The sequence below is a fragment of the Telopea speciosissima genome, chromosome 2, assembly GCF_018873765.1.
Source record: "Telopea speciosissima isolate NSW1024214 ecotype Mountain lineage chromosome 2, Tspe_v1, whole genome shotgun sequence".
NCBI classification, from domain to species: domain Eukaryota; kingdom Viridiplantae; phylum Streptophyta; class Magnoliopsida; order Proteales; family Proteaceae; genus Telopea; species Telopea speciosissima.
In genome coordinates this window covers 6687709-6712051 of record NC_057917.1, presented here as the reverse complement: position 1 = coordinate 6712051, position 24343 = coordinate 6687709, and the positions used below count along the sequence as shown (strand labels likewise).

Genomic DNA, 24343 nt, shown 5'->3' with positions numbered 1-24343 from the left:
GAAACCCTAACCCTAATCTATTGCCCATTCAAGTTTACATACCTAACCTCATCAAAACATCCCAGGACCTTCACTGGAAGACTCACCTACATCAACTTACCCTAACCCTACCATCAAACCTTAACCCTGATTTCACATATTTTGACCTAGCCAATTTCCCTAGTCCATAGCAGATCCTAGTTATTGGTTGCTAGTTAGTCTCCTACCAATCTAGAATTACATTAACCATCATGCATTTGATTATGTCCACATATTTACTTGAAACACTTCTCTTCTCTAGTAGTACTTGCCAGATTGACTCTTGAGGGATCTGTCATAAGATTTTTCTAGGTCAATAAAGACCATATGGAGATCCTTCTTTTTTCTCTAAATCTTTCCATGAGTCTCCTTAGTAAGTAAATAGCTTTTGTCGTGGATCTTCCTGGCATAAAACCAAATTGGTTCTCCGTAATGGTAGTTTCTTGTTTCAGGTGGGTTTCCATAACCCTCTTTTATAATTTCATAGTATTAGTCTTTAGTTTTATTTCTTTATAGTTATTGCAGCTCTGAATATCACATTATTTTTGTAAATCAGAACCCCAAAGCTTCTCCTCCATTCATCTGGCATTTTCCTTGTGCCCATAATCTTATTAAACAGCTTGGTTAGCAAAGATAAACCACAGATTCCTAAGCTCTTCCACACTTCTATTGGGGCCTCATCTGGACCTAGTTCCTTGCCTACTTTCATCCTCCTTAAAGCTTCTTTTACTTCAAGCACCCTTATTTTTCGTACATATTACGACATGTGGTGTCTTGATTGGTAATGCAGTCTTCCGGGACACTATTACTCAAAATGTCTTCATTTAGTAGGCTGTAGAAATAATCTTTCCATCTCTCCTTAATGTCTTCATCCCTTATTAGTACTTTATCATCTTCACTTTTAATACATCTAATATGGTCGAGATCTCTACTCTTCCTTTCCCTCATTTTAGCTATCTTATAGATAGTTCCCTCCCTCCCCCCCCTTCTTTGTGCTCAAATTGGTATAAAGATCTTCATATTTCTCTGCCCTTGCTTTTCCCTCAATCTTCTTAGCTTCATTTTTGGCAAATTTATATCTTTTTAGATCATCTACATCCTTAGTCCTTTGCCATGTCTTAAAACTAGCTTTCTTAGTCTTAATGGCTGCTTGAACCTGATCATCCCACCACCAAGTCTCCCTGGAGGAATGACGTAAAATGAAATGGTTTACAAAATCAAGCATACCTACTATAAGTTAGAATCATGGGGTGTGTACCTTGATGTTCCAAAATGGTATCGTCCTTGCCACCGTGCGCATTGCATGTGTCCCTTGGTAGATGATAACTTACCATAGATGTCACTATCTAATTCTCTTAAGTAGGAATGAGGCCCATTACAAAAAGGAAGATGTAGAATTATTTGGTGTTCACGTTCAAGTTTATCATCGTTTTGAGTAGCAGTAATGACATGGTTGCTTCACGGGTCAAACTAGGGGATGCTTTCTGTTGCTCTCTCTTTTTCTATTTATGTTTGACTGGACTCTGGCCTGGGTTTAAAGGGTCCAACGTTGCTAACATGGAAAATAAGTTGTACTTTGATCATAGTAGCAAGATTTGATCATGGGGTAAGACCAACCCCACTTCCTATCATTTGAGCAAGTTATTTATTTATGTTAAAAGGTTGCCTATGGGGTTGGAGGGGCCAAGTCAAATCTCCGGAACCAACCCTACTTCCTATGATTGGAACAATTGCATATTTAGCATCAACTATCCATGTAGAAAGTGAACACATGGTCAACTCTCCAACTAAGGATATGTTTTAAATCGCATTGCGTACTTTCGGCAAAAATTTATGTTATGTGGATACATAATTAAGTTATATGGGTACATAACGTAGAGAAAAGTTAAAGAAAAGAAAGTAGAGTGAAGATAGAAGGTGTGATCATGGATAGATAGATAGATAGATAGACAGAGAGAGAGAGAGAATTCGATTGTTCAAACTATTATCAATATTTCGATTTGAAATCCGCCGGGAATCTAAAATCACATCTGATTCTGAATTCGATTAGTTCATCGGATATCCAGATATCATCCGATTCGAATTCGATACTTCAATATTCATCGTCTTCTATCATCATCCCATCTCCGATTAGATTCTACAATGCTGCCCGGCATCGTTCATACATCAAATCTCTCATACCTGAAACCTCTTAGCTGCTCCTCTACAACTCTGTTTCACATAGTCACTCTCAGAAGTCCAGGATCGATCTACAGAAGAAATGGTGAGAAAACACACAACTGCATGCATCAGAACAAGAAGTACCTGATTGTTCCCAATTGCGTAACAACACTGCAACATTCATTTCAAGGTTCCAATCTTTCGCCACATAAATGAAGAAGCAAAGGAGAGAGAAACTCTAGATGCAATGACAGAGACAGATATGAGAAGAGATTAAATAGAAGCAAACAAAGAAGAAGAATTATAAAAAAAAGATGATCAAACCATCATTGAAGGAAGAATAGAAGAAGAAGAAGAAGTAGGAAAAAAAAAAAGAGGAGAAAGTCAGAAAACCAGTCCAAGGAAGAAGAGAAAAAGAAAAATAACAAAATGGCAGCATACCTGTCACCGGAGTCTGAGGAAAGACGCAGCCGTTGGAGTCACCGGAGCCGCAGCGACCGGAGTTGCCTGTTTCCGCTGCTGGAGTTGCAGTGGGCGGAAAGGTTAGGGTTGTCGAATATCTCTGAGAGTTAGGGTTTGAGAATTCAGCATCTTTCCGGCTTTCCTTTTGTCTTTTTGAATTCTTTAGTCCTTACGTTTTTGTTTTGTTAGTGTGTTTTTAAATTTTTTTTTTGGTTTTAAAGATATGTGATTCCATGTGTTCACAGTGCATATATTAATATATATAAACCAGTAGAAAATACAGAAAAAGAATCCCATTATTTAACTTACAAAATTATAATTAAAAAAGGGAAAATGATGTATACACTAGCATGATGTAATGGAATCTTACATACTAGCATCATATTAAACGTCGGATGAAATGGAATACATTTCGACCGTTCATTTCCCTGTTCGATGCAATACTCACGAGGCACGATACACCGCCGCTGCATGGGGTCTCTATCTTCCCTTTTGTCCGACTCCTCCTCCCCCTCCACCTCCCTAGCCGGCTCCGGCTACCCCTCCCTCTCCCCTCCTCACATCTGCGCCCCGCCTGCAGCCCCCCCTCCCGCCTCCCTTTCCCTCCCCCAACCCCCAAACCAGCAGACCCCTCTCTTGCTCTGCTCTGTACTGCAACTTCTCCCTTCCCTATGCGACCTACCTATCTCCTCCTCTCCCACCTCTGCATACCTTCTCCACTGCCACCCAATAGTCCTTCCTCCTCCCCCGCCGCCTCTATTCTTCCTCCCCACCCCATCCTTACCCAACCCTCTCTCTCTCTCTCTCTCTCTCCCCATCCCAACCCCTCTGCCATAGCTCTTTGCACAACCCCCACCTCTGACTGCATTGTTTCCCCCACCGCCTCTGCAACCCCGCCCCACAACCCTGGCCCTCTGTTGCACACTGCCCTCTGCTCACCATAGCCCCACATCCCCACCCAGCCCTCTCTCCTTCCCACCCCCAACCCCTCTCCTGCTACTCTATTGCACTGCCCCCCTGAACCGAACACCACCGCCTCCCTGCGACCCCTCTCCGCCCTGGTCTCCACTCCCCTTGCCTCTCGAAATCACAGTAGAGAGACAAAAAGAGGAAGAACATTCCCCCACCCCCAAGATTCTTCTCATCTTCTCTCCCTCTTCCCCCTCTCTCCGGCTGTCGCCGACGGCCATCAATGGCTGCGATATTGCCATAATGTAACCGAACTCCACAGATAATGCAATTTGAGATTTGGTGTGAAATTCTCTTTTCCTCATCTCTTCAATCAGGGCCCAAATGGCACCGAATTGCTTTATCTTCCCCAAAATCCTGATCATTGACTTGTACACTTCGTGGTTGTGACTGTACCTTTGTTTTGAAGCCCAGGCGAAGAATCTATACCCGAGGTTCTCAGCATCCCAGCATCAATTCAACATGTGTTCAACTAACCCCAACCTTACAATTACATTGGATTCTTGAAATGCAAGTTTCTAACTTTGGAATTCTATATTGGATTTTCCACAAAATTCTGTAAACCTTTTCGACATTTGTAGAATATTATGGCTCAAGCTATGGATATTCTTCCAATCATTAAGAATAGAATTTGTAAGTTCATGCATCAATATTATACTTGACCATCAGGAAATTCAGATTATAAGCAGAACCCAGTGAACCCACCCCAAGAATGTTCCTCCTCATGGATGCGTATGGAAGCTGTTAGTTTCTAACCACCCCTTTAGTTCTGTTGTGGCAAACAAAGAGGGCACTAGTTGCAGCATCAGCGAGACAGGGGTGGGGTGGGTCGAGAGCAGTGGAGAGAAAGAGGGGGGAGATGCAGGGTAACGGGTTGCAGTGGTGAGCGAGGGAGAGGGGTGAGATGCAACTGCACTGGGTGCAGTAGCAGTGGAAGGAGAGAGATACAGTTGTGGATAGATTGAACAATTGAGATGCTTTCCATCTCATCCAAGGTCAATAAGATGCTATTGTGTAAAATTTCATTATAAACTGCTAGTGTCTAGATCCCCTTCCCATAAAAAAACACCAAAATCCAATAAGACGACTTAATCGGATAGACTGGATATGGATATTTATTTCAGATATTTTATTACTGTCAGATAGCTAAACAAATCGAATAATAATCTGTTGGTAACTGAGATAACCATATTCGTATCCGATTTGTTTTTGGATGGATTTGGATAGTTTCCGGATAGTGATTTTCTGAATACGTATTCTCTTAAATGGATACGAACACTGATCGAATATGGATTTTCGACATCCGTTTTTCATCCCTAACTAGAGGGGGGGGGGGGGACACAGAATTCACTAAAAAAATTCTTGAAATATAATGGCTCAGTAAAATAAGAAAACAGAATTCTAATGGCAATAGAAAACCCTTAAAGCATTCCTGACCAAAAACTTTTTAAAATAGCAACCACTAAACGGCAAAACAGGGCGTACGACCCTTACTTCAACCTCATGCGAACGGTATTATTATATGATTTTAAATAAACTAATCCCCACACAGCATCTCCAATGGGCCCCACTGATAAAATAAACTACTCAACACTTAAATATACTACAATTTTTTAAAAAGTAACTAATGTATCAGGTTCTTAGTAATACAACACTTCCTCCTAACAAAATACAGACTAAGACCCTCATTCTGAAATCAAACCATATCAGATTCTTGAGACCCTTATTCTTGTATTTATATAGGTACAAGTTTATAGGCTTCATTTATGATGTTCGGTGATACCACTCACTTTAGATGGGAAATTATACGATATCAGGTATAAATACTTAACTCCTAACAAATTAGCAACCAAAATTTTGTAATTGATAATCCTGTGAGGAATCCTAATTAGCCTAAAACATATGTTACATTACTACTTTAATCTCAGTATTTCATAGACTGTTTGGGCAGCCAAACCATGATTTATCCCTGTGTTTTCCTAGACTGTCTGAGCAGGTAGACCATGAGTGGACTGTTTGGAATTTCCAGGCCTTGGAAATAGGTGACCGTCCAATGGGACCTTCAGTTCAAACAATCCAATCACTTAAATTGTTTCACCTGGATGGTTGGGTCATGGGGTGGTTAACCATGTAGGTCGTTTCAAAAACTTAATTTTACAGATATGCTTTTAAGAGACCAGTAGTTAGTCATATATTTCATTTTAAAACTTTAGTTTTAGAATATGCTTATTAAAAGATTCAAACTTTACACCACAAATTAATGCCTTAATCACTAGTTTAGCACCATTTCTTATGCTCCAGACCTAACTTTTTACATGTAATATATTTGAGAGCATATTTAATGTTAACTCGTCAGGCTACTTGGGTTGTTGGACTGTTGAACCATCAACTGCTAGGCCATAGTGGCCTGATGCTGGTCCGAATGTCCATTCTTTAAAATATTGTTATCTTGTGACAAAATACTGATTATAGAGTTGACAACTTGGGTGGAATATAATATTCTCCCTTTCCGTAGGCTGTCCTCCCCCTATGAGAAAATTCTGGTTCTACCCCTCCTGGCATGCAGTAATACATATTGTGACACATCATTCTTTCCAAAGTCCAAACTACTTGCCAGTTCATACATAGTTGTATTATTTGGACATAACGGTCTTCTTTAAAACATTGTTATCTTGTGACAAAATACTGATTATAGAGTTGACAACTTGGGTGAAATATGATTTTCTCTCCCTTTCCGTGGACTGTCCTCCCCCTATAAGAAAATTCTGGTTCTGCCCCTCCCTACATGCAGTAATGCATATTGTGACACATTCTTTCCAGAGTCCAAACTACGTGCTGGTTCGTACATAGTTGTATTATTTGCTTATAAAGGTCTTCATCAGCATCCTATGTACACCTTGCTTATGGAAGGGAAATGGAAATGTCAACATCTGCAATGTGCATTGCATGGTTGTTTTGTATTAGTTAGTGGTTTTGCATTAGTTTAGTGTTGGTCTTGGTTCTCCGGTTTGAACTGGTTCTCTGGTCTGAATTAGATTCTCATTCTACTGTTTAATTATTCCAGAACCTTGCAAATCCAACGGCCTTGCTGTTGAGTTCTGTTATGATGTTACGGCATTTGGGACTGAATGATAAAGCTGAACAAATCCATGATTCTATCATCAAGACAATAGCAGAAGGGAAGTACCGAACAGTTGACCTTGGAGGCACCTCTTCAACCACAGATTTTACAAAAGCAGTTTGTGACAATCTTTGAAACTCGTTTAGTTTGATTCAAGTGTTACGGTTGATACAACCAATTGTCATCAGCTGCCGACCAGTGCAGCCAAATTTTTGTTATTTTTCATTTTCCCTTTTTTTTGTTACTCCCCTCTCCTTTCCCACCATTTTTTTAATGGTTCTGTTATATTTAAGCTGGCATTGAACATTTGATTGGACCAGAACAAGTTGAGCTCTGGACTCAATCTAAGCTCACTGCCGGTAAATTCCATCACTGAGTGTATAAGTATAACCAAAGAAGTGAACCAACATGGATTATTTAAATATTCTTTGTACTTTCCTCTTTGGGAGGTGGTTTAGCTTCACCCGAGGGGTTTACAGAGACTCTCGACTAGCTATTTCATAAAGGCAAACTGAGGATGGGATGGCACTGCATGCTCAACAGTGCAACTACTGTTCTACTGTATGAAAATCAGTATCAAACTTAACTAGAATATTTAAATATTTTCTGCCCCTCAAGTATCTTATTATTTTGTTTGCCTCTATTATTTTTAAGATGAATTATGTGAATTGTCACTGTTCTGTCTAGCTATTCCTTTCCAATTTTCACTTATAGTTTCTCGTGTCATGTTTTCTGCTGAATGAGCAGTTTCCAAGTAGATTCTTGACACCCCCCCCCCCCCCCAAAAAAAAAAACTATAAAAAAAACAGAAATAAAATAGAAAATTTTGGGGAAGAAAGAAAAAGCTGCAGAATAAGCCAGGCAAAAGTAGGAATATCAGAATTTCTGCGTCTATCTTCTTGCCTGTTGGTGCTTCCTTTTCTGCCTTTGTTTTTTTTGGTTGAATTGATTCATTCACATGAACACATCTATGCGCTTACACCAGTACGAACTTGTTATTTGTAACTCCAAATGTTTTTTGCCTAATTTGCAAAGCGATAAAGCTTCAAGGATTGCTCTGCCAAACTGAATGAGGCTATCTATTTATTTATTTATGTATTTTTATCTTCATTTTTGGGAGTTTGCCGCATGGCTTAAAAATTAGTATCAGCCAATTTGGATTAGAATTGGCCATGATGATCCCAATTCTGGATGTTCTTGAATGGCCGATTTTGAGGGTCTTTGGGACCAGATCCATGGGTTTCAGATTTAAGAGGCAAATTTTAGGGTTTTTGGGACCAATTCCAGTCGATTTTAATATCCTTGGTGTTGCTATTTGTATTGAGCATTTTGGAAAATCTGGGGTCATTCGTGACTTTTGACCTTTAGGGCTGAGGTGCCAGTTTAACAACATTTAACCACTAGTTTGATCGGGTGACATAGTGATGCCATCAAGGGAGGCCTGAGAGAACCTGTCGAAGCACAAGCTTTCTTAGAAAGGAACAAAAAATGCGTAACTTCTTACTAGAATGATTGCAAGACATAATAGAGTGGGGTTCTCCTTGTGTACAAGGAGAGGTAGAATCATTCTAGTTAAGTTTGATACTGATTTTCATTGCAGCTGGTTAACTCATAATGTTCTTAGCAATGGGTGTGGTATGTGAATGCCTGAGACTCATGTTCAAGTAAGTGGAATTGGCAAATGGATCGGCCTCAATCGATTCCATTTCGCCGGAATGATCCAGAATCGACCTTGATAAGATTGGACCGAGGATTCCTCTAACAATGCCTGAGAGCGCCCAGCTTTTTTATGCTTGTCATTTTGATTTCTATATTTTTACATGAAAGAGCACTACATTTTTTTTTATGATAAATTACAGAGAATTATATTATGGTTAATTTAAAATATGTTGAATCATTGGAACGGGAGAAGTTGTGGGCCTAAACATCGCCCAAAATAAAACCAGTATAAGTAGGTGCAGTACCATAGTATCATCAGATTCATGGGGATGGGAAAGTCTCTTTACAGTCTACAGATCTTATGAGGCAAAAGTATGCAGAACAAGTATAAGGCGAAGTCAGTAGCATACTCTAGAAATGGAAACTGGAAACTAAGAAAATAGAGAATTACTAAAATCACATTACCATTTACTACCCAAAATAAGGCCCAGTAAAGAAGAAAGTTTACAAGGAAATCCATGGTTGACACATCTCCACACTTTATTCTAATTAAAATATGCATTTTCTCTGATTATAAGGGTAAGCAATTGCAGTTGTTACTATGGAGGTTCCTAAAAAAAGTATCACGGGTGATGCATCAGAGCGGCAATGAACGGCTGAGATGTTTCCTGCCCCAGCCATTAGTCAATAGTCAAAACTTGAATGCTTAGGATGGATGTGATTTTGGCTCACAGGTTAGCTAAAAAGGCAATATGTGGAAAAGCTAGCTTATAACCATGTAAAGTTAGTGCACTTTCATCAGGTAAAAAATTCTTTTATGGCATCACCAGTAATTTTTCCTTTTGGAGAATCACCTGGAAACTGTTTGATACGTAACCAAATCATCCTCGATCAAAAGCAACTCACCCCAGCCTACCAACCAATGCAGCTATCTCAAGTACACATGAATGCAAATGAGAATGCTGAACCTAAAAGCTTAGCATATTTTGCTGTTCAACTCAAGTATGCTTCACACACACACACAAATGCTATTTGCTGTGGGCCGCAACCATCCACATACCCTATTATACACTGGGGGTTTGGTGATGCAATGTCCAGAACAATCAGTCCATTTAAATAAATCCTCTGTTTACGGGGCTAACTTAAACAAAATATCAGACAACCTTATCATGGGTGCGCTTATCATGATTATAAAATCTTTATTCTATAAGAGACCTTTTTCAGCCAACCTGGCACCCAAAACTCCCATTTGGAGGATAATTGTTTTACAGATTATGTAAGCATCACCTGAAAAATGATTAATGAATAAAGAACAAGCAAAGTGGTATTCTTCTCTTTTCTTAAAAAGTTAGCGAATGGCGTTAATAGCAGAGGATGGATAACTTGAAGGGAGTGTTCGAGGCCATCAATATAACTCAGATCCTCCCACCCTCTTGATTGTACCAATTGATAGAATTAAACCTCTAAAGTGTGTTGTCAGTCAATGTTGGGCAGTGGCATCTTCCAATAATTCCATGAGTTGAAATCCTCCTGCATGGATATTTAAGACCACATAATCAAATTCACAAAGGTTGAATAACAATTAAATATAAGATGAATGACAATCACTTTTTCATTATGTTTGAATGCTATGATTGAAAATTCCTTACCTGCTCTACTAGTGAAGTGGGTGGGAACATGTCGTTGACTAGCGTGTGCAAAGAGGTGTATGACTTCACATCAATGCAGTTATTAATGGCTACTTCACCCTGCCAATTAGGGTAAGGGATTCAAGTCAGCAAAAATATTGTTGTGTAATTTTGAAAGAACTAACAAGACGATAGAGGAAATAGTACCTTAGGATTAATAATAAATATTTTCCCTTTTGGGATCCCAATTTTCTTGTAGCTGAGCTCATCAGTGTCTCTATTTCCAAAGCCAGCATAGAATGGATTGTAATCTTTAGGAAAAAGTGCTTTAATATCCTAAATACACATACAAGGTTAATAAGAACCAATAGACATAATCAGCAACTAAAATTGTACAATTAGTTTTCTTCAATATATAGTACAAATGGTATAGAACAATCTTTACAATCTCTGGTTAAATGTCTCATACTGGTTATGATATTTACCTCTAAACAAGCAATCTTGAACTCATGAGGTGCTCTTCTTATCACTGTCATCAATAAGCAAAAGTAAACACACCAATCAGAAGCACAATTTGGGGGGGGGGGGGGAGGAGAGAGAGAGAGAGAGAGAATGCATTTGGGTTTGTGCATATGCATTGGAAGGTTGACATAATATATCAAATATCGCATGTTGGAAAGCAAGAATATGCTAAGACCCCATGAGAACGACAATGAATTGACTTCCCACATGGTTATCTTGCTTGTGATAAGGTCGCATCTAATGTTAAGAAAGTGTTAAGAAAGTGAGAAAGTGTTATGGTCTATCTATATTTTGAAACCTACAATAGCAGGTAGGCAGCAGCATATCAAATGTTACATGTTGGAGAGCACAAAGACCATCAGGCCCCATGTGATAAGATATGAATGACGTTTAGTACATTGTTCGGCCTCCGGTTTTGCTACAGTTAAATCTAATGACTAGAAAGCATCATGGTCTACTGTTGATACAACTGTCAAAAACAAAGGTTCTTAACACCAATAATGAATTAAAAATGGTCCCAACCCCAGTGTCTGAAACTATACTTCTCCAGCTACATCACTACCTGTTTTGCATCTGTCTCCAACATCACACTTTAAGCCTTACCAATGCCAAGTTGATCTGCAAGCCAAAGACCCCAGATTCCATCAAGGCGATGCAAAACTGGTAGATGGATCTACTGCTGGTGGGTTTCAAATCGATGGAAGAGAAGAACTCAAACTGCTAGGGAAGAAGAGGAGATAAGGGACTGTTATGGAACTGTGAACAGTACCCTGTAATCAGTGACATGTGGAAATAGAAGACAGAAGAGATGGGAGGAGAGGGAGAGGAGAACACAATCCAATATTAAAAAAAAAAACTATTCCATAATCACACTGTGGAGGCTGTTAGCCTTTACAATCATTTTATAATGCTGAAAATAGAAGAAAACAGAAATAAAACTAGACTCTAAACTACCAATCAATGGGCTGAGTTGTTACTTGTTAGTCCTTTATTGAATGAAAAACTTGTCCTTAATTCCTTACCGTCAACCTGCTGCTTTGAGAGGATTTCTATCTTCACTCAACCACCTAATAACAACCTAATCAGACAAGGTAACCTCCTCTCTTGCGCAGGCTAAAAAGGAGACTCCTTGATCGTCTCAATACTAAGTAACAAAAAGAATAAAAGTCCTAAACTGAAAAGAAATTATATCCAATCGACCTGCCTATGTGGGTGTCCTAATCTGACCAACAACAACAACAACAATAACAACTCAGCCTTATCCGAACTAAACGGGGTCAGCTACATGGATCCTTGCCCTCCAATCAGCTCTGCTCGAGGTCATACTTAATACAAGACCTAAGCTATGCATGTCTTTCCTCACCACTTCTCCTAAGGTCATTTTAGGTCTGCCCCTGGCTCTTTTAGTTCCTTCAAGCTTAATCAAATCACTCCTTCGTACTGGAGCATCTAAAGGCCACCGTTGAATATGGCCATGCCACCTCAAACGACTTTCCCGTAGCTTATCATGTATCAGAGTTACTCCCAGACCAGATCTAATATGATTATTCCTCACTTTATCCTTCCTAGTTTTTCAACTCATCCATCTCAACATCCTCATCTCCGCTACACCAAGTTTATCTATATGATGCTTCTTAACTGCCCACCATTCCGCACCATACATCATAGCCAGTCGTATGACTGTCCTATAAAATTTTACTTAAAGCTTTAGAGGAATACGTCAATAACACAACGCTCCGGATACACTTCTCCACTTCAGCCATCCCATTTTAATTCTCTGTGAAGCATCATCCTCTATATCACCTTTTTTATTTATGATTGAGCCCAGCTAGTTAAAATAATTACATTGCGGAATCTCCCTCTCATCAATTTTCACCACCTCATTAACCGTCCTAGTATAACCAAAGTTAAGCACCATATACTCCATCTTTGTTCTACTTATCTTAAAACCTTTTGATTCCAAGGTTGATCTCCATAACTCCAACTTGGAGTTAAATCCCTACTTTTGTCTCATCCAACAAAACAATATCATCAGCAAAAAACATACACCAAGGAACCTCATCTTGGATGTCTTTGGTTAAATCATCCATGATAAGTGCAAACATATAAGGGCTTAAAGCTGATCCTTGATGTAACACAATTGTAATTGGGAATTCACTACCTTGGCCCCCACAGTTCTTACACTTGTTACCACACCATCATTAATATCTTAAATTATGTCCACATATTTACTTGAAACACTTTTCTTTTTTAGTACTTGCCAGATTAACTCTCTAGGAACTCTGTCATAAGCTTTTTTAGGTCAATAAAAACCATATGGAGATCCTTCTTGTAATCTCTAAATCTTTCCATAAGTCTCCTAATTAGGTAAATAGCTTCCCTCATGGATCTTCCTGGCATAAAACCAAATTGGTTCTCAATAATAGTAGTTTCTTGTCTCGGGTGGGTTTCAATAACCCTCTCCCATAATTTCATAGTATGACTCATTAGCTTGATGCCTCTATAGTTATTGCAGCTTTGAATATCACTTTTATTTTTGTAAATTGGAACCACGATGCTTCTCCTTCATTCATTTGGCATTTTTCCTTGTGCTCATAATTTTATTAAATAGCTTGATTAGCCAAGATAAACCATAGATTCCTAAGCTCTTCCACACTTCTATTGGGATCTCATCTGGGCCTTGTGCTTTGCCTATATTTATTCTCCTTAAAGCTTCTTTTACTTCACACCCTAATTCTTCGTATATATCTACGACATGTGGTATCTTGATGGGTAATGTAGTCTTCCGAAATACTATTACTCGAAATGACTTCATTTAGTAGGCTGTAGAAATAACCTTCCGATCTCTTCTTAATGTCCTCATCTCTTATTAGTACTATGCCATCTTCACTTTTAATACATCTAACATGGTCGAGATCTTTATACTTCCTTTCTCTCAGTTTAGCTATCTTATAAATAGCTTTCTCCCCTTCCGTTGTGCTAAGATTGTTTTAAAGATCTTCATATTTCTTCACCCTTGCTTTTCCTGCAATCTTCTTAGCTTCCTTTTTGACAAATTTATACCTTTGTAGATCCTCTACATCCTTAGTCCTTTGCCATGTCTTAAAAACTAGCTTTCTCAGTCTTAATGGTTGTTTGAACCTCATCATCCCATCAACAAGTCTCTCTAAAGGAATGACGTTTTCCTTCGATTTGCCTAAGACATCTTTAGCAACCTTCTTAATACAAGTAGTCATCTCATTCCACATCACGTTAGTGTCTCCCTCAAGTCCCACTTTCCTTGTTTGACCACTTCATCAATAAATGATTTCAAGGTATTTCCTTTTAAGCTCCACCATCTTATCCTAGGGCAAACAAGATCACCTTTCTTACGATTCTATGTAGTGAGGGGGAGTGTTGGAATATGTACACTAGAATACCGTGGGGGTATTCTGGTCCTTTTGGGGTAGTTTAATTATTATTTCATTAGGTATAGCCTTGTCTCTTATAGAGTCGGCTAGTGCAAGGTACTAAAACTCGGGTCTCGGTGCCAACTCGACTCTTGGAAAAACCGAGACGAGTCGAGATCTCGCCGAGTTGGTGCATTTTTTTTTTTTCAACTCGAAGCCTCAACTTTGGGTCAACCCAAGATCTGGACCCGAGATCTCACCAAGATCTCGCCGAGATATGTCGAGTTTTGTCCAATTAGGTAAGGTATTTAAGTGGTAGGTGGGTTAAAATAATGGGTTGAAACCGAGATCCGAGATCTCGCCGAGATATTGCACTTTTGAGACTCGCAGGCAATCTCGTCTCGAGATTTCGAAAATCCGAGAAACTCGGCGAGATCTCGCGAGCTCCCGAACCTTGGGCTAGTGTAGGGGATTTCTGTCCCCTTTGTAATTTTCCCTTTATTATAAATAAAGAGCTTGTCTGATCAATTAGATCATTCAAGCCATTCACTCAATCGTGTTTTGCTAACACTTAATATAACAATTAACAATATGCATCAATTTGCAAGATTAACCTCCATAATAGGTGAAATTAACACAAGCGAAATAATTAACAGTCAAATTTGCAGTGTATCATTGTAACAACATTATTACATGGTTTATTTTCCATGATAAGCAACATTACCACATGTTCAAAACTCACATTTCATTTGCAAGCTTTTTCAACTGAGAAATGTTTTGTCTAGTTGAAAATATCTTTTTTGTTGGTGAAAATAATGAGATGTGCAACATTCAAAAGTTTAGGTAGCTTGAAGTAGGAAAGTAAAAAAGAATGAATTTGCACAATACATGCATGTGTCACGATCATCATTAATTTACCTCCTTAACCAATATTTACTAAATCGATTATACAATGCTTATCGAAGAAAAATAGAATAAAAAATAGAATAAACCAATTTCAAAGCATATGAAACTATTCACTTAGAAATATGAACCCACCTTCTCGGTACAGTGAAGGGAATAATCCATCAGGTGAAATGACAACAGGCCCAATTGGCAATGTTTTTCCATCCTGCAATCATTAAAGAGTTTATTCATTACATGAAACTAGATGTTTCATGTTTCAGATATATTCACAGTAGCTCTACATTTATGGTCAATTTGTCTAAGCTATACCAGGAAGCCCATGGTTCATGTTGTTCGACGATGATTTAAACATTGATTGAGAGAACTAGAAAGGGAGTGACCCAAGTATACCTATGGAAGCACTTTTAACAATCAAGGACAAAGAGAGAACAAGTTAAGGGCAAGTCAAAATAGAGAAGAATAAAAGACCTCCATTTCATTCTCTCAGTTTAGTCATACAGAGAAGAGAGAGGGAGAGGGGGGAAGAGAGAGAGATCAAAGGGGAAATTGACCCTGTGATTAGATTGGGATGTATGAAATGGAAAGGTGCCTCCAGAGAGCCATGTAATCATCATATACAGTAAAATTGGAGGAATATTTTCATGGGATTGCTTTAAGACCAGTCACGCTTAGAGGAATAACATGTTGGGCAAACAAGGAAAAAGAAAAGAAGAGAGCATAGCCAATATCTCGATATTGCAATGGATGAATGGCAAGACTATAAAGGGTAGAATTAAAAATGGGTGCATGGCAACATTAGCTGACGAGATAAGCAAAGTCAACTGACATGGTTCAGTCATGCAAAACAAAAAACTTATGACTGCATGAGTGAGGACAGATAAGCTGCGAGTTGAAGACAACAGGACAACTAACAAGTAAACCCAAAAATAACTTGGGCTGAAACTGTGAGGAAAAAAATGAAAGTTATTTAAGGAAAGACTATATCCTATGTAAAATGGATAGTGGAACAGGATTCTCGTAGTTGAATACTAGTAGTTAGCACTGAGTGGAGCTGAGTTGAGCTCTACTTGGCACTGCCAGTCTGGATAATACACAAATGCAACTTAATTTCCTTGGATTGGTACAGCCATGTGAAAACCAAACTAGTGCAGCACAGAGAAAACACTTTCCCATAGACAGGACTAGGGTCAGAAAGTCAGCACGGACACATGGACAAATCATCTTTGATGGCCTGGAACCAGTCAAATTTAAGCAGTTTCTGGTTCAACAAGGGGCCTACCATCACAGGTTTGCTCCCTTCATACCCAGGTACCAGGAAGTCAAATTATAAGGGGCAGTGCCCATAGTCTTCACAGCTTACCACAGTCCCAAAAGTAACTTAGCAGAATAAAAAATAAAATAACCCAGAGCATCTTAGTACCTGCTTCAGGTTGAGAAGGAAACTTCTGGTTAGATATGCCTGAACAATTGCACGCGCACTCAAAAAGAGTAGTTGATAACCATTTTCCTGCAATTAAATGTAATGAAATTAGAAAACACTAAGCACAATATCTATTTCACTAAAAATTGCACGTGCACTCAAACATTGAACCAACTAGATAATACTAAGCATCATATCTCTATATCCTTTGTAATGGTAACAAAAAGAGGTATCAGTGTACAAACCACAACTCAAGGTTGGCCCCCAAGTGGGGTGGTTGATCCAGTTATGCAGCTTCATGAACTGGACTTGAAAGATAAAAATAATTGAGTTAAATTATTTAGGTCTGGTTCTACTGTTTAACAAGCTGGATTGACAAATCCAGGTTGGTTCGGACCAACTCACTAAATAGAGCTCGTTTTACAATTCAACTCACTGAACATGAAAAGAACAATGAAAGTTAACGGAGAAACAGAAGATTACATCCTCGGTTCAAGTATTGGGATTGGATCCATCCAACTCATTTTGGTACCAGCCGAGATCAATAATCTTACCACTTGGATTGGCGATCTGTAATCCATTACTAATTGGAGGTGCAACAATTCAAACAAAAAAAAGTTTCACTCGAGCGGATAGAAGAAAAAAAATTATGGAGGAAAAAAAAACCCCTATAAAAGTTCTCAGTCTTGTTCTTTCTCCTCTCTCTATCTCTCCTATCTCCTCTCTTCTTGCCACACCAGAAAAGAAAAGAGAGGGTTCTGAGGAACACCATGACTTGCAGAAGGGCCTAAGCAAAACTGGACTCGCCGCTCGATTGCATCGGCAGTTGGCACTGGTCCCAATGTTGAATGTGTTGGTGCCTCTCCAGAAGACCCTGAAACTTGAAATGGAACCATTGTTGCAGGCTTAAAGCAAGAGAGCTCAGCAGCTCTTTGGATCTCTCAGATATTTCATAAAACGGGCTTTCTAGACAGCCCCAATAACCAATCCTCGCATGAATCACTAAGGATCCAATAAGTCCAATGTTGATTCCTTCAGACAATCAGACGTGTCAATTGGGCAAATACATCCATAGTGACTAGGATGGATATCTCATACAAGAAAACTAGCATTCCAGGCATTCCAAGCCATTTTAGTGGAAGGACGTGCTATTTGGTTTTTTTCTTTTTTTTAATGGGAAAAAGACGTGCTATTTGTTTACATCCATTAGTTCGTAAGGGATTCAATGCAAACTTTGATGGGGATCAAATGGCTGTTCATGTACCTCTATCTTTGGAGGCACAAGCGGAGGCTTGTTTACTTATGTTTTCTCATATAAATCTCTTGTCTCCAGCTATTGGAGATCCCATTTCCATACCAACTCAATATAGGATTAAGCGCTTGCCAATCCCCCAAAAGACGTCATGTGAGGGAAGGTGCAACTTTAATTTCTTATTGCCCACCAGCCAGCGCGCATCGCTCCCTCGCCCGAGCCGGGATCTGGGCAGGGCATTTTGGGTCACTCCCAACAATCCCCCCCCAAATCACGCCCAATAACAGAGCACCCATGGCTCCGGGGAGACTCGAACTCGCGACCACCTGCTCTGATACCAATTGTAGGATTAAGCGTTTGCCAATCCCCCAAAAGATGCCTTGTGAGGGAAGGTGCAACTATAATTCCTTATTGCACACCAGCTAGCGCGCATCGCTCCCTCGCCCGAGCCAGGATCTGGGCAGGGCATTTTGGGTCACTCCCAACACTCAAGATATGCTTATGGGACTCTATGTATTAAAGATTGGAAATTGTTGAGTTATTTATACAAATAGGTATAATCCATGGAATGGAAGAAACTATCAAATGAAAGAATTGACGATAATAACTATAAGTATATAAAAAAAGAACCCTATTTTTGTAGTTCTTATGATGCACTTAGAGCTTATCGACAGAAATGAATCAATTTAAATAGTCCTTTGTGGCTCTTGTGAGAATGTTATTTAGCGAGGTTTTTGTGACCTTAACTGGTGTTTCCTTTCTTCTATTTTATTTTTTAATTCTTGATTTATATCTCGCTTTATTTCTTTTTTCTTCACTCGATAAATTTGCTATTGATGTTTTAATTTTACGGGAACAATAAGAAGAAATACACCTAAACACCTCTCAGGTCTATAAGTACAGAATATTTCAAGTAAAATTGGAACAATAATATGTCCTGATGTTAATCCCCCCCCCCTAATTTCAATTCTCTTTGTTTCCTGGATTTGGTGCTCTTGGATTTGTTTCAGGCTGTGGGGCTCCATTATTTTCATGAATTCACTAATTATGAATAAAAATTATATCCAACATCCAGTTACTTTTGGGAATAATTCTGAAATGAACAGATTCTATGAAAAAATTGGTGTTGAAACATACAGGAAAACAAACCTTAATGGCAGAGAAAAGTCGTGCTACTCCAGATTGTGTCCAATCCTTCCCAACTAGTGGCATGAACTGGCCAAGAACGTCCGACCTTTAAAGCATGCATCAAACTATATTAGAAAGGAACGCATTAATCCTAAAGAAAAGGTTTCAGTGGCACCTTTCCAACTATTACAACCACAAGTATTAGAAGAAGTCCTGAAAAGACACAGAAATATTTTCTATTTCTCTTAAAGAATTTAGCACAGTGCAACATCTCATCCACAGTTATGAATTATGGTATCAAAACTTAATAATCATAAGCTGATCAGAAACAAAGTAACCACTCTGTCCACACATGGGAGCTCACGAGTTATACACTTACACCCTACCTCACCAAAACACATGCATCATGCAGGCTGCTGCATATAAAGAACAGCATTTTGATTATTCATAAGTTGTTCCTGTTTGATCATCAATAGAAACATAATAGACTTGAACAGTGCAGGTGATTCAATTAAAATAGAGTCAAGGCTCACTGCAAAAGTATGAAGAACCAAAAGAGAGAGAGAGAGAGAGAAAACAGACATACTTCACCATACTTGTTCCTGCATCATCCTGCGAACCAGAACACACCCATCTAACCTCTACCCACACCCTGCGGGGGAGAAAATTAAAAAAAGGCTCTCAGCACAAAGCAGACACAATAGATTGATAATAGTAGGATCTCCAACTGTGGGATTACTCCCTACAATCCATGCCCTCTTACAATTGTTACTCTTGTTCTCTTCGCCGTAAAGAAAATCATAGATTCACCAACTGAACAATATGGAGATTGCCAAGATTTGTGACCCTAGAGCTACTAGGAGTCTGAGTTTGAGAATGTTCTTCCAAACCCAAGAGGAGTTAGGGAAGCAAGATACAGTCCATATAGAGTCTCTCTTAAGAATCCCCGAATATATCCAGTCCACCCAAATACTCTTATGTTAGAAGCAACCTTCCAAATAAGTTTGAAAAAGACCAGCCTTATTGACTTCTTTGATTCTTCGTAACTCAAGACCTCCTTCCTTTCTAGGGAGGCAAACCGAGGCCCAGGCACCCAGCTAGTAGGGCGAAGGAATCTAGAGGACTCCAGACCTTTCCAAAGGAAGCTTCTCATAATGGATTCAATGCCCTTGATAATGGATTGGGGAAGAGCAAAGATGCCAGACCAGTAGATATAGGATGACTGCATGACCAAGCGGATCAATTCCAAGCGCGCAGCCTAGTAACTTTATTGGTTCTTTCCCCTGCCTAGTAAACTAATCAATCAAAAATTTCTGACTTATCTGATCTGTTTCGACTGAGTTATCTGGTTCTCTCCAATCTAGTTGTACTATTTTCCTGCGATCCTGTCGTAAGCTAATCTACCACAGGATTTCCCTGGTTCGGCATTAATTCTGCATTCCTAAATCTACAAATCATGGACCAAAATCCTAGAGAAATTTCACACCCATAGGCAGGTTGGGGGAGTTGTGAGCAATGTTAATCAAATATAAGTTCAACTTACATAGCAGTAGGAATGCAAAAGGAGAGAGAATTTTAATTGAAAGAAAAAAATCTTTAGTTAGGGTCCTAGGGATACGAAGAGAAATCAAAACAGAATCAAAACAAACCTCAATCATAATGAAAGTGGAAACATAATGTAAGCAAATCTGAAATTAAAAAGAATATCATGAACAAAAAGAAAATAATCCAGGCAAATTAATCAACAAAAATGATTGATAGGAAAAATAGCTAAAACAGCAGCACTAGCTTAACCACAATCAGGAACCAAATGAATCACTGCAACAAACCAGTGACCTTCCATTCCATAACCAAAAAGGCAAAAAGTCCGAATTAAAATCTACAGTATATATTTATGGACTCCCAACCTTTCCTACTTCTACTGGTCCACTACAACATTGTTTTTACGTAGTTCCCAATTAAACTAAGCGCCTACTGTGACTGCAATTACAATCTAGTAACTTCCATAAATGCTAAGCTCCTTTCCAGAATTAATAAAATATCAATTTATGAAATAACAGAACACCTCCAAATACTTTGAAGTAGGATTAGACATCCAAAAATTAGCAGAGAAATCCATGTAAACTTACTTGGTAATGGTCCCATCAACATCAGAGATGACGATCCGTGCATTCCACTTCCACAGGTAGATATGGGCATCAACCTGTTGAAAAAGATCATAACATATCAATCAAAAAGCACCATGGGTGGCAGTTCAACTGACAACTTCTTCAGTTATAAATTAATGTAAATAACAAACCTTTTGATTTCCTAGAACCCTTGTAGAGAAACTGAATGTTATCATATTTTGACCTTCTTTAAGATTCAAAGATGCAATCTGCTCAGTAGTGGGAACATTCGTTCTTACTAGCTGCTTGTGAGGAGACTTGCTGCCAGTATTAGATGTTGAAGTTGGTTCCACAAATGGGTTTTGTGAGCCAGGTTCTGAATCAACAAACACTTCCTCATTTGATGAGTTACTACTGGTATGCTTAAGAGTTTTAACTCTTCTAAATGGGATTGGCCAAAGCATCCATCTGCGGCTAGAAGGGGTAGAAGTGGTTCCAGGATCATCTTCCTTGGGCTTGGATGACCTATCCTGTTCCACAGGAATTGCATCTTTCGGCTCAACAGGTAACTCTAAACCAAAAGCAGCCATTCCAAGAATCACAGGAGCAGCTTTATCCCATGTTAAGTACCTCTCTTTAAATCTAACAATGAGGTTTTCATTCTTGGTAATCGATGCCATAGAAGCTTTGAACTCCTCCACAGATATGCGATGGGCATCAAAGGCTGCACCAGCAGGACCCATTCCCATTCCGGCATACAGAAGTTTCCCACAAAGAGAAATCTCAAATCCTGGAAGCCATAAAGGAATACAATGAATAATAATTAAAGATTCAATTAACAAAGTATTAGTACATTGTCACTGTAAAAACTGCTAGGGATCCTTACCCATCCCTCTACCAGAAGTTCCTTTCTGAGATTCTGCCATCTCACTGCCACGGAATTCTTCTTCACGTGAGGGTGTTCTTGGACTACTTTGAAACCCAAGTGCTTCTGGTGCTACAACAAATTGTTCATCCTTCCATCCTGGATCATTGCTTACAGAATGGGCAGACATGCTGTCAGAATCCACGTTATCTGATCTCTCAACCGTCAAATTATTATTCTCAAATGCCTCAACATCAATACTTAAACCTGCAAACATACTATTGTGGGCAGAAGCTGAACAAGGAGGGGATAACCCACTATCAGCCTTGACTTTGGGATCATTTGTGGCTTCAATTTTCTCCTTTGCTGGAAGACTGGAAGAAGAATCCCCGAGTGGATCTTCAGTGCCCTGTTTTGTGGCCACTTCCATGCATGCAGAACCAATTTCTTGTGCATCTGCATCCCCAGTGTGTAAATCTAAGAAATCCAAACAACTCCCAAAAACCTCTTTCTGACTCATACTATCTACATGTGGTAAGTGACCATGATCCATTGTAATGCTTTCAATGTTCCGATCATCTTGAGCTTGAGTGACTAGTTCAACAGCAATTTCACAAACTTCAGCAGGATTCAAATCAGCATTATTGGCATCACAGATGGGTAGCATGCCCTCTGATGCAAGATTAGGTTCAGACGCATCAATATCAGTCAAATAATTAGCAGCCCATGCATCTTCCCCAGTACTAAACTCCTCATTACCTCCGCTAAACTCAGTTCCTTCACCCGGACCCAGATGAAACTGCGGTGTACTTAACTGCACATTATCTGTGTTCTCTTCCAATGAAGAGATGGGTGCTGTCAGCACATGACCATCCACGCTCACCAATACAACCTCTGAGTCTGAACCCTGAGATTCCATAACACTCTCAACATGATCTAAGCTCTCATAATGATAAGCCCCAAACTCTGATGATCCAACAGGATCCCCTCCAGGAGACTTGTCATTTTCAAATGTATACAGTTGCCTCTCAGTATCTGCTTCAACATTCTCAATTTGCTCTCTATTTAAGGAAAGGCATTCATTTGCAATCAGAAATTCCTCAGCATTGGATATAATCTTCTCATCTTGACTAGGACTAACACGATTATCACTACTATTGTCATTACCAGTATTACTAGTACTGCTACAGCCGCTATTAATATCTTGCTGTTGAACTTCTGAATCGTCAGGATTCTTCTGAATCCCATCAATCTTCTGATCTTTACTGGACAAAACCTCTCTAATGAAATACGCTTCACCAGAATTATCAAGGTACATATGGAAACCAGCTTCCACACCATTTACAAAGATGCGAACAATCTTCTCAGAACCTTTAAGGACACCCTGAAATTTACCAAACCGCACATACCAAGGCGTACTTCTGTAGGACCCATCCTGCTGCTCGACAACAATAACATCAACAGCCCCACCGAAGGGATGAAATGGGGTGGCGACAGAGTAAACACCCTGTGAAATGATACTCCCTACCTTACCGACAACATTCATCTTCTCTGGCAAGCTAATAGAAGGAGGAAGAGAGAGGTCTAGCAATCCCAAAGACCTAAATCTTTTGTCTTCAAGTATGAAATCCAACAAATCAAGATAAATGGGATTCTCAAAGAACCAGACGAAGCGTGGAATGTTTCCTTTTCAATTAGTTTCAATAAAAAAACCTTCAGTAACTATTGCAGTTCTGCAAGAATTCCAGAAACCAACACAAAGATGAAAATTAACACGAAATAAATCATTCTTGTAACCATACAGCAGTAATCCACATAATCACGAAAATACGAAAGAAAAGAAGCAAAGGATGATCATTTTGGAAAAGAATTGAAAGTAAAAAGTCCTAGATTTTCTACCACCAATTAAGTTTGAAAGACCAAAAAAACATAATTGAAGAAGACAATAAATGTTGAAATCAAGAAACGAGGACCAGCTATTTTACAGATTAATCTCGCAATCCTGTCCGGACGAACGACCTACCCGACAGCTGAAGACTGAGACAACTTTAGCGTTTTTCTTCGTTTTCTTATCTGGTCGTTGGACTTTCTACAGCTTTCTCTCTCCGTTTCTTCCTGCTAACAATCTCAGACATTAAAACCCGAGCTTGGGAGTTGGACTGGACAACGATTATAGTTGGAAATGGCGTCACGGAAATAAACTGCTAATAATATATGCCGAAACATATATAGATCTAAATGCCCACGACAGTTAACTTAAATTACATAAATACCTACTTCATCAACTTGTAATTGTTAGTCGGTGCTGAAGGGTCTTCTGGCAAATTAAAATACTGTTAGGACGGTTGTGTCTACTGAGAAGGTGAGAAACATTTGAACGGTCTCACTGTGACCTGGACCACCGCCAACGCTATTTAATAAATTCAGTTTTCTAAACATTAAAGCGCAATGTTTAGTGAAAAAGACAATTTTTGGGGGTCTATCCTATCTTTGTTTTTGGTTAAAGGGTGTATCCTATCTAACTGGGCATTCATAAGAAAGAAAGGGGTATTTCTTGAATGGGAAAATGTTCTCTGTACCTTGGCGCAGGCTGGACCTAGACATATGGGGTGGATGCGTCCCACTCTGTGTTGTGTTGCAGTGCAAGAATGTCGCCCATTCTTGAATTTTGCCCCCATTCAGATGTGATACAGTATCGACCAATATTGGTTCCAATACCACACAATAAAACCAATA

The 24343-nt window shown here is 39.2% G+C and overlaps 2 protein-coding genes across 4 annotated transcripts in view; one reads left to right on the top strand and one right to left on the bottom strand.

The window, feature by feature from the left end:
* Positions 1 to 7193, top strand: part of LOC122652186 (isocitrate dehydrogenase [NAD] catalytic subunit 5, mitochondrial-like) — a 33693-nt gene extending 26500 nt beyond the window's left edge. The window contains exon 7 of the mRNA XM_043845866.1: positions 6674 to 7193. Coding sequence (XP_043701801.1) covers positions 6674 to 6865 — 192 coding nt within the window. The 3' untranslated portion in view covers positions 6866 to 7193. The remainder of the gene's footprint in view (positions 1 to 6673) is intronic.
* A 2242-nt stretch (positions 7194 to 9435) lies between these two features.
* LOC122652735 (phosphatidate phosphatase PAH1-like) lies at positions 9436 to 23746 on the bottom strand. 3 transcript variants are annotated; one of them, XM_043846561.1, is made up of 11 exons: positions 23631 to 23746; positions 21629 to 23221; positions 20934 to 21532; positions 20764 to 20837; positions 18656 to 18740; positions 16255 to 16341; positions 14967 to 15039; positions 10503 to 10546; positions 10225 to 10353; positions 10039 to 10137; positions 9436 to 9919 (listed from the first exon to the last, which is right to left on the bottom strand). In XM_043846561.1, exons 2-11 carry the CDS (start codon positions 23151 to 23153, stop codon positions 9866 to 9868), a joined length of 2769 nt encoding a protein of 922 aa, XP_043702496.1. In that variant the 5' UTR covers positions 23154 to 23221; positions 23631 to 23746; the 3' UTR covers positions 9436 to 9865. The 3 variants fall into 3 exon arrangements, 2 of the variants coding, with proteins under 2 accessions (XP_043702496.1, XP_043702494.1); XM_043846559.1 differs by lacking the exon at positions 23631 to 23746 and having other exon boundaries at positions 21629 to 23383; XR_006331640.1 differs by lacking the exons at positions 9436 to 9919; positions 10039 to 10137; positions 10225 to 10353; positions 10503 to 10546 and having other exon boundaries at positions 14985 to 15039; positions 18656 to 18759; positions 21629 to 23732.
* Positions 23747 to 24343: the final 597 nt, after the last annotated feature.

Bases quoted from the DNA above. Each gene is read 5' to 3' on its own strand.
- LOC122652735 (XM_043846561.1), bottom strand. From the start codon at position 23,153: ATGAATGTTGTCGGTAAGGTAGGGAGTATCATTTCACAGGGTGTTTAC. The intron at 10,547-14,966 runs GTGGGTTCATAT...TATTGATGACAG, and splicing joins CCCTTCACTGTACCGAGAAG to TGATAAGAAGAGCACCTCAT. The intron at 10,354-10,502 runs GTAAATATCATA...ATGTGTATTTAG, and splicing joins TCAAGATTGCTTGTTTAGAG to GATATTAAAGCACTTTTTCC.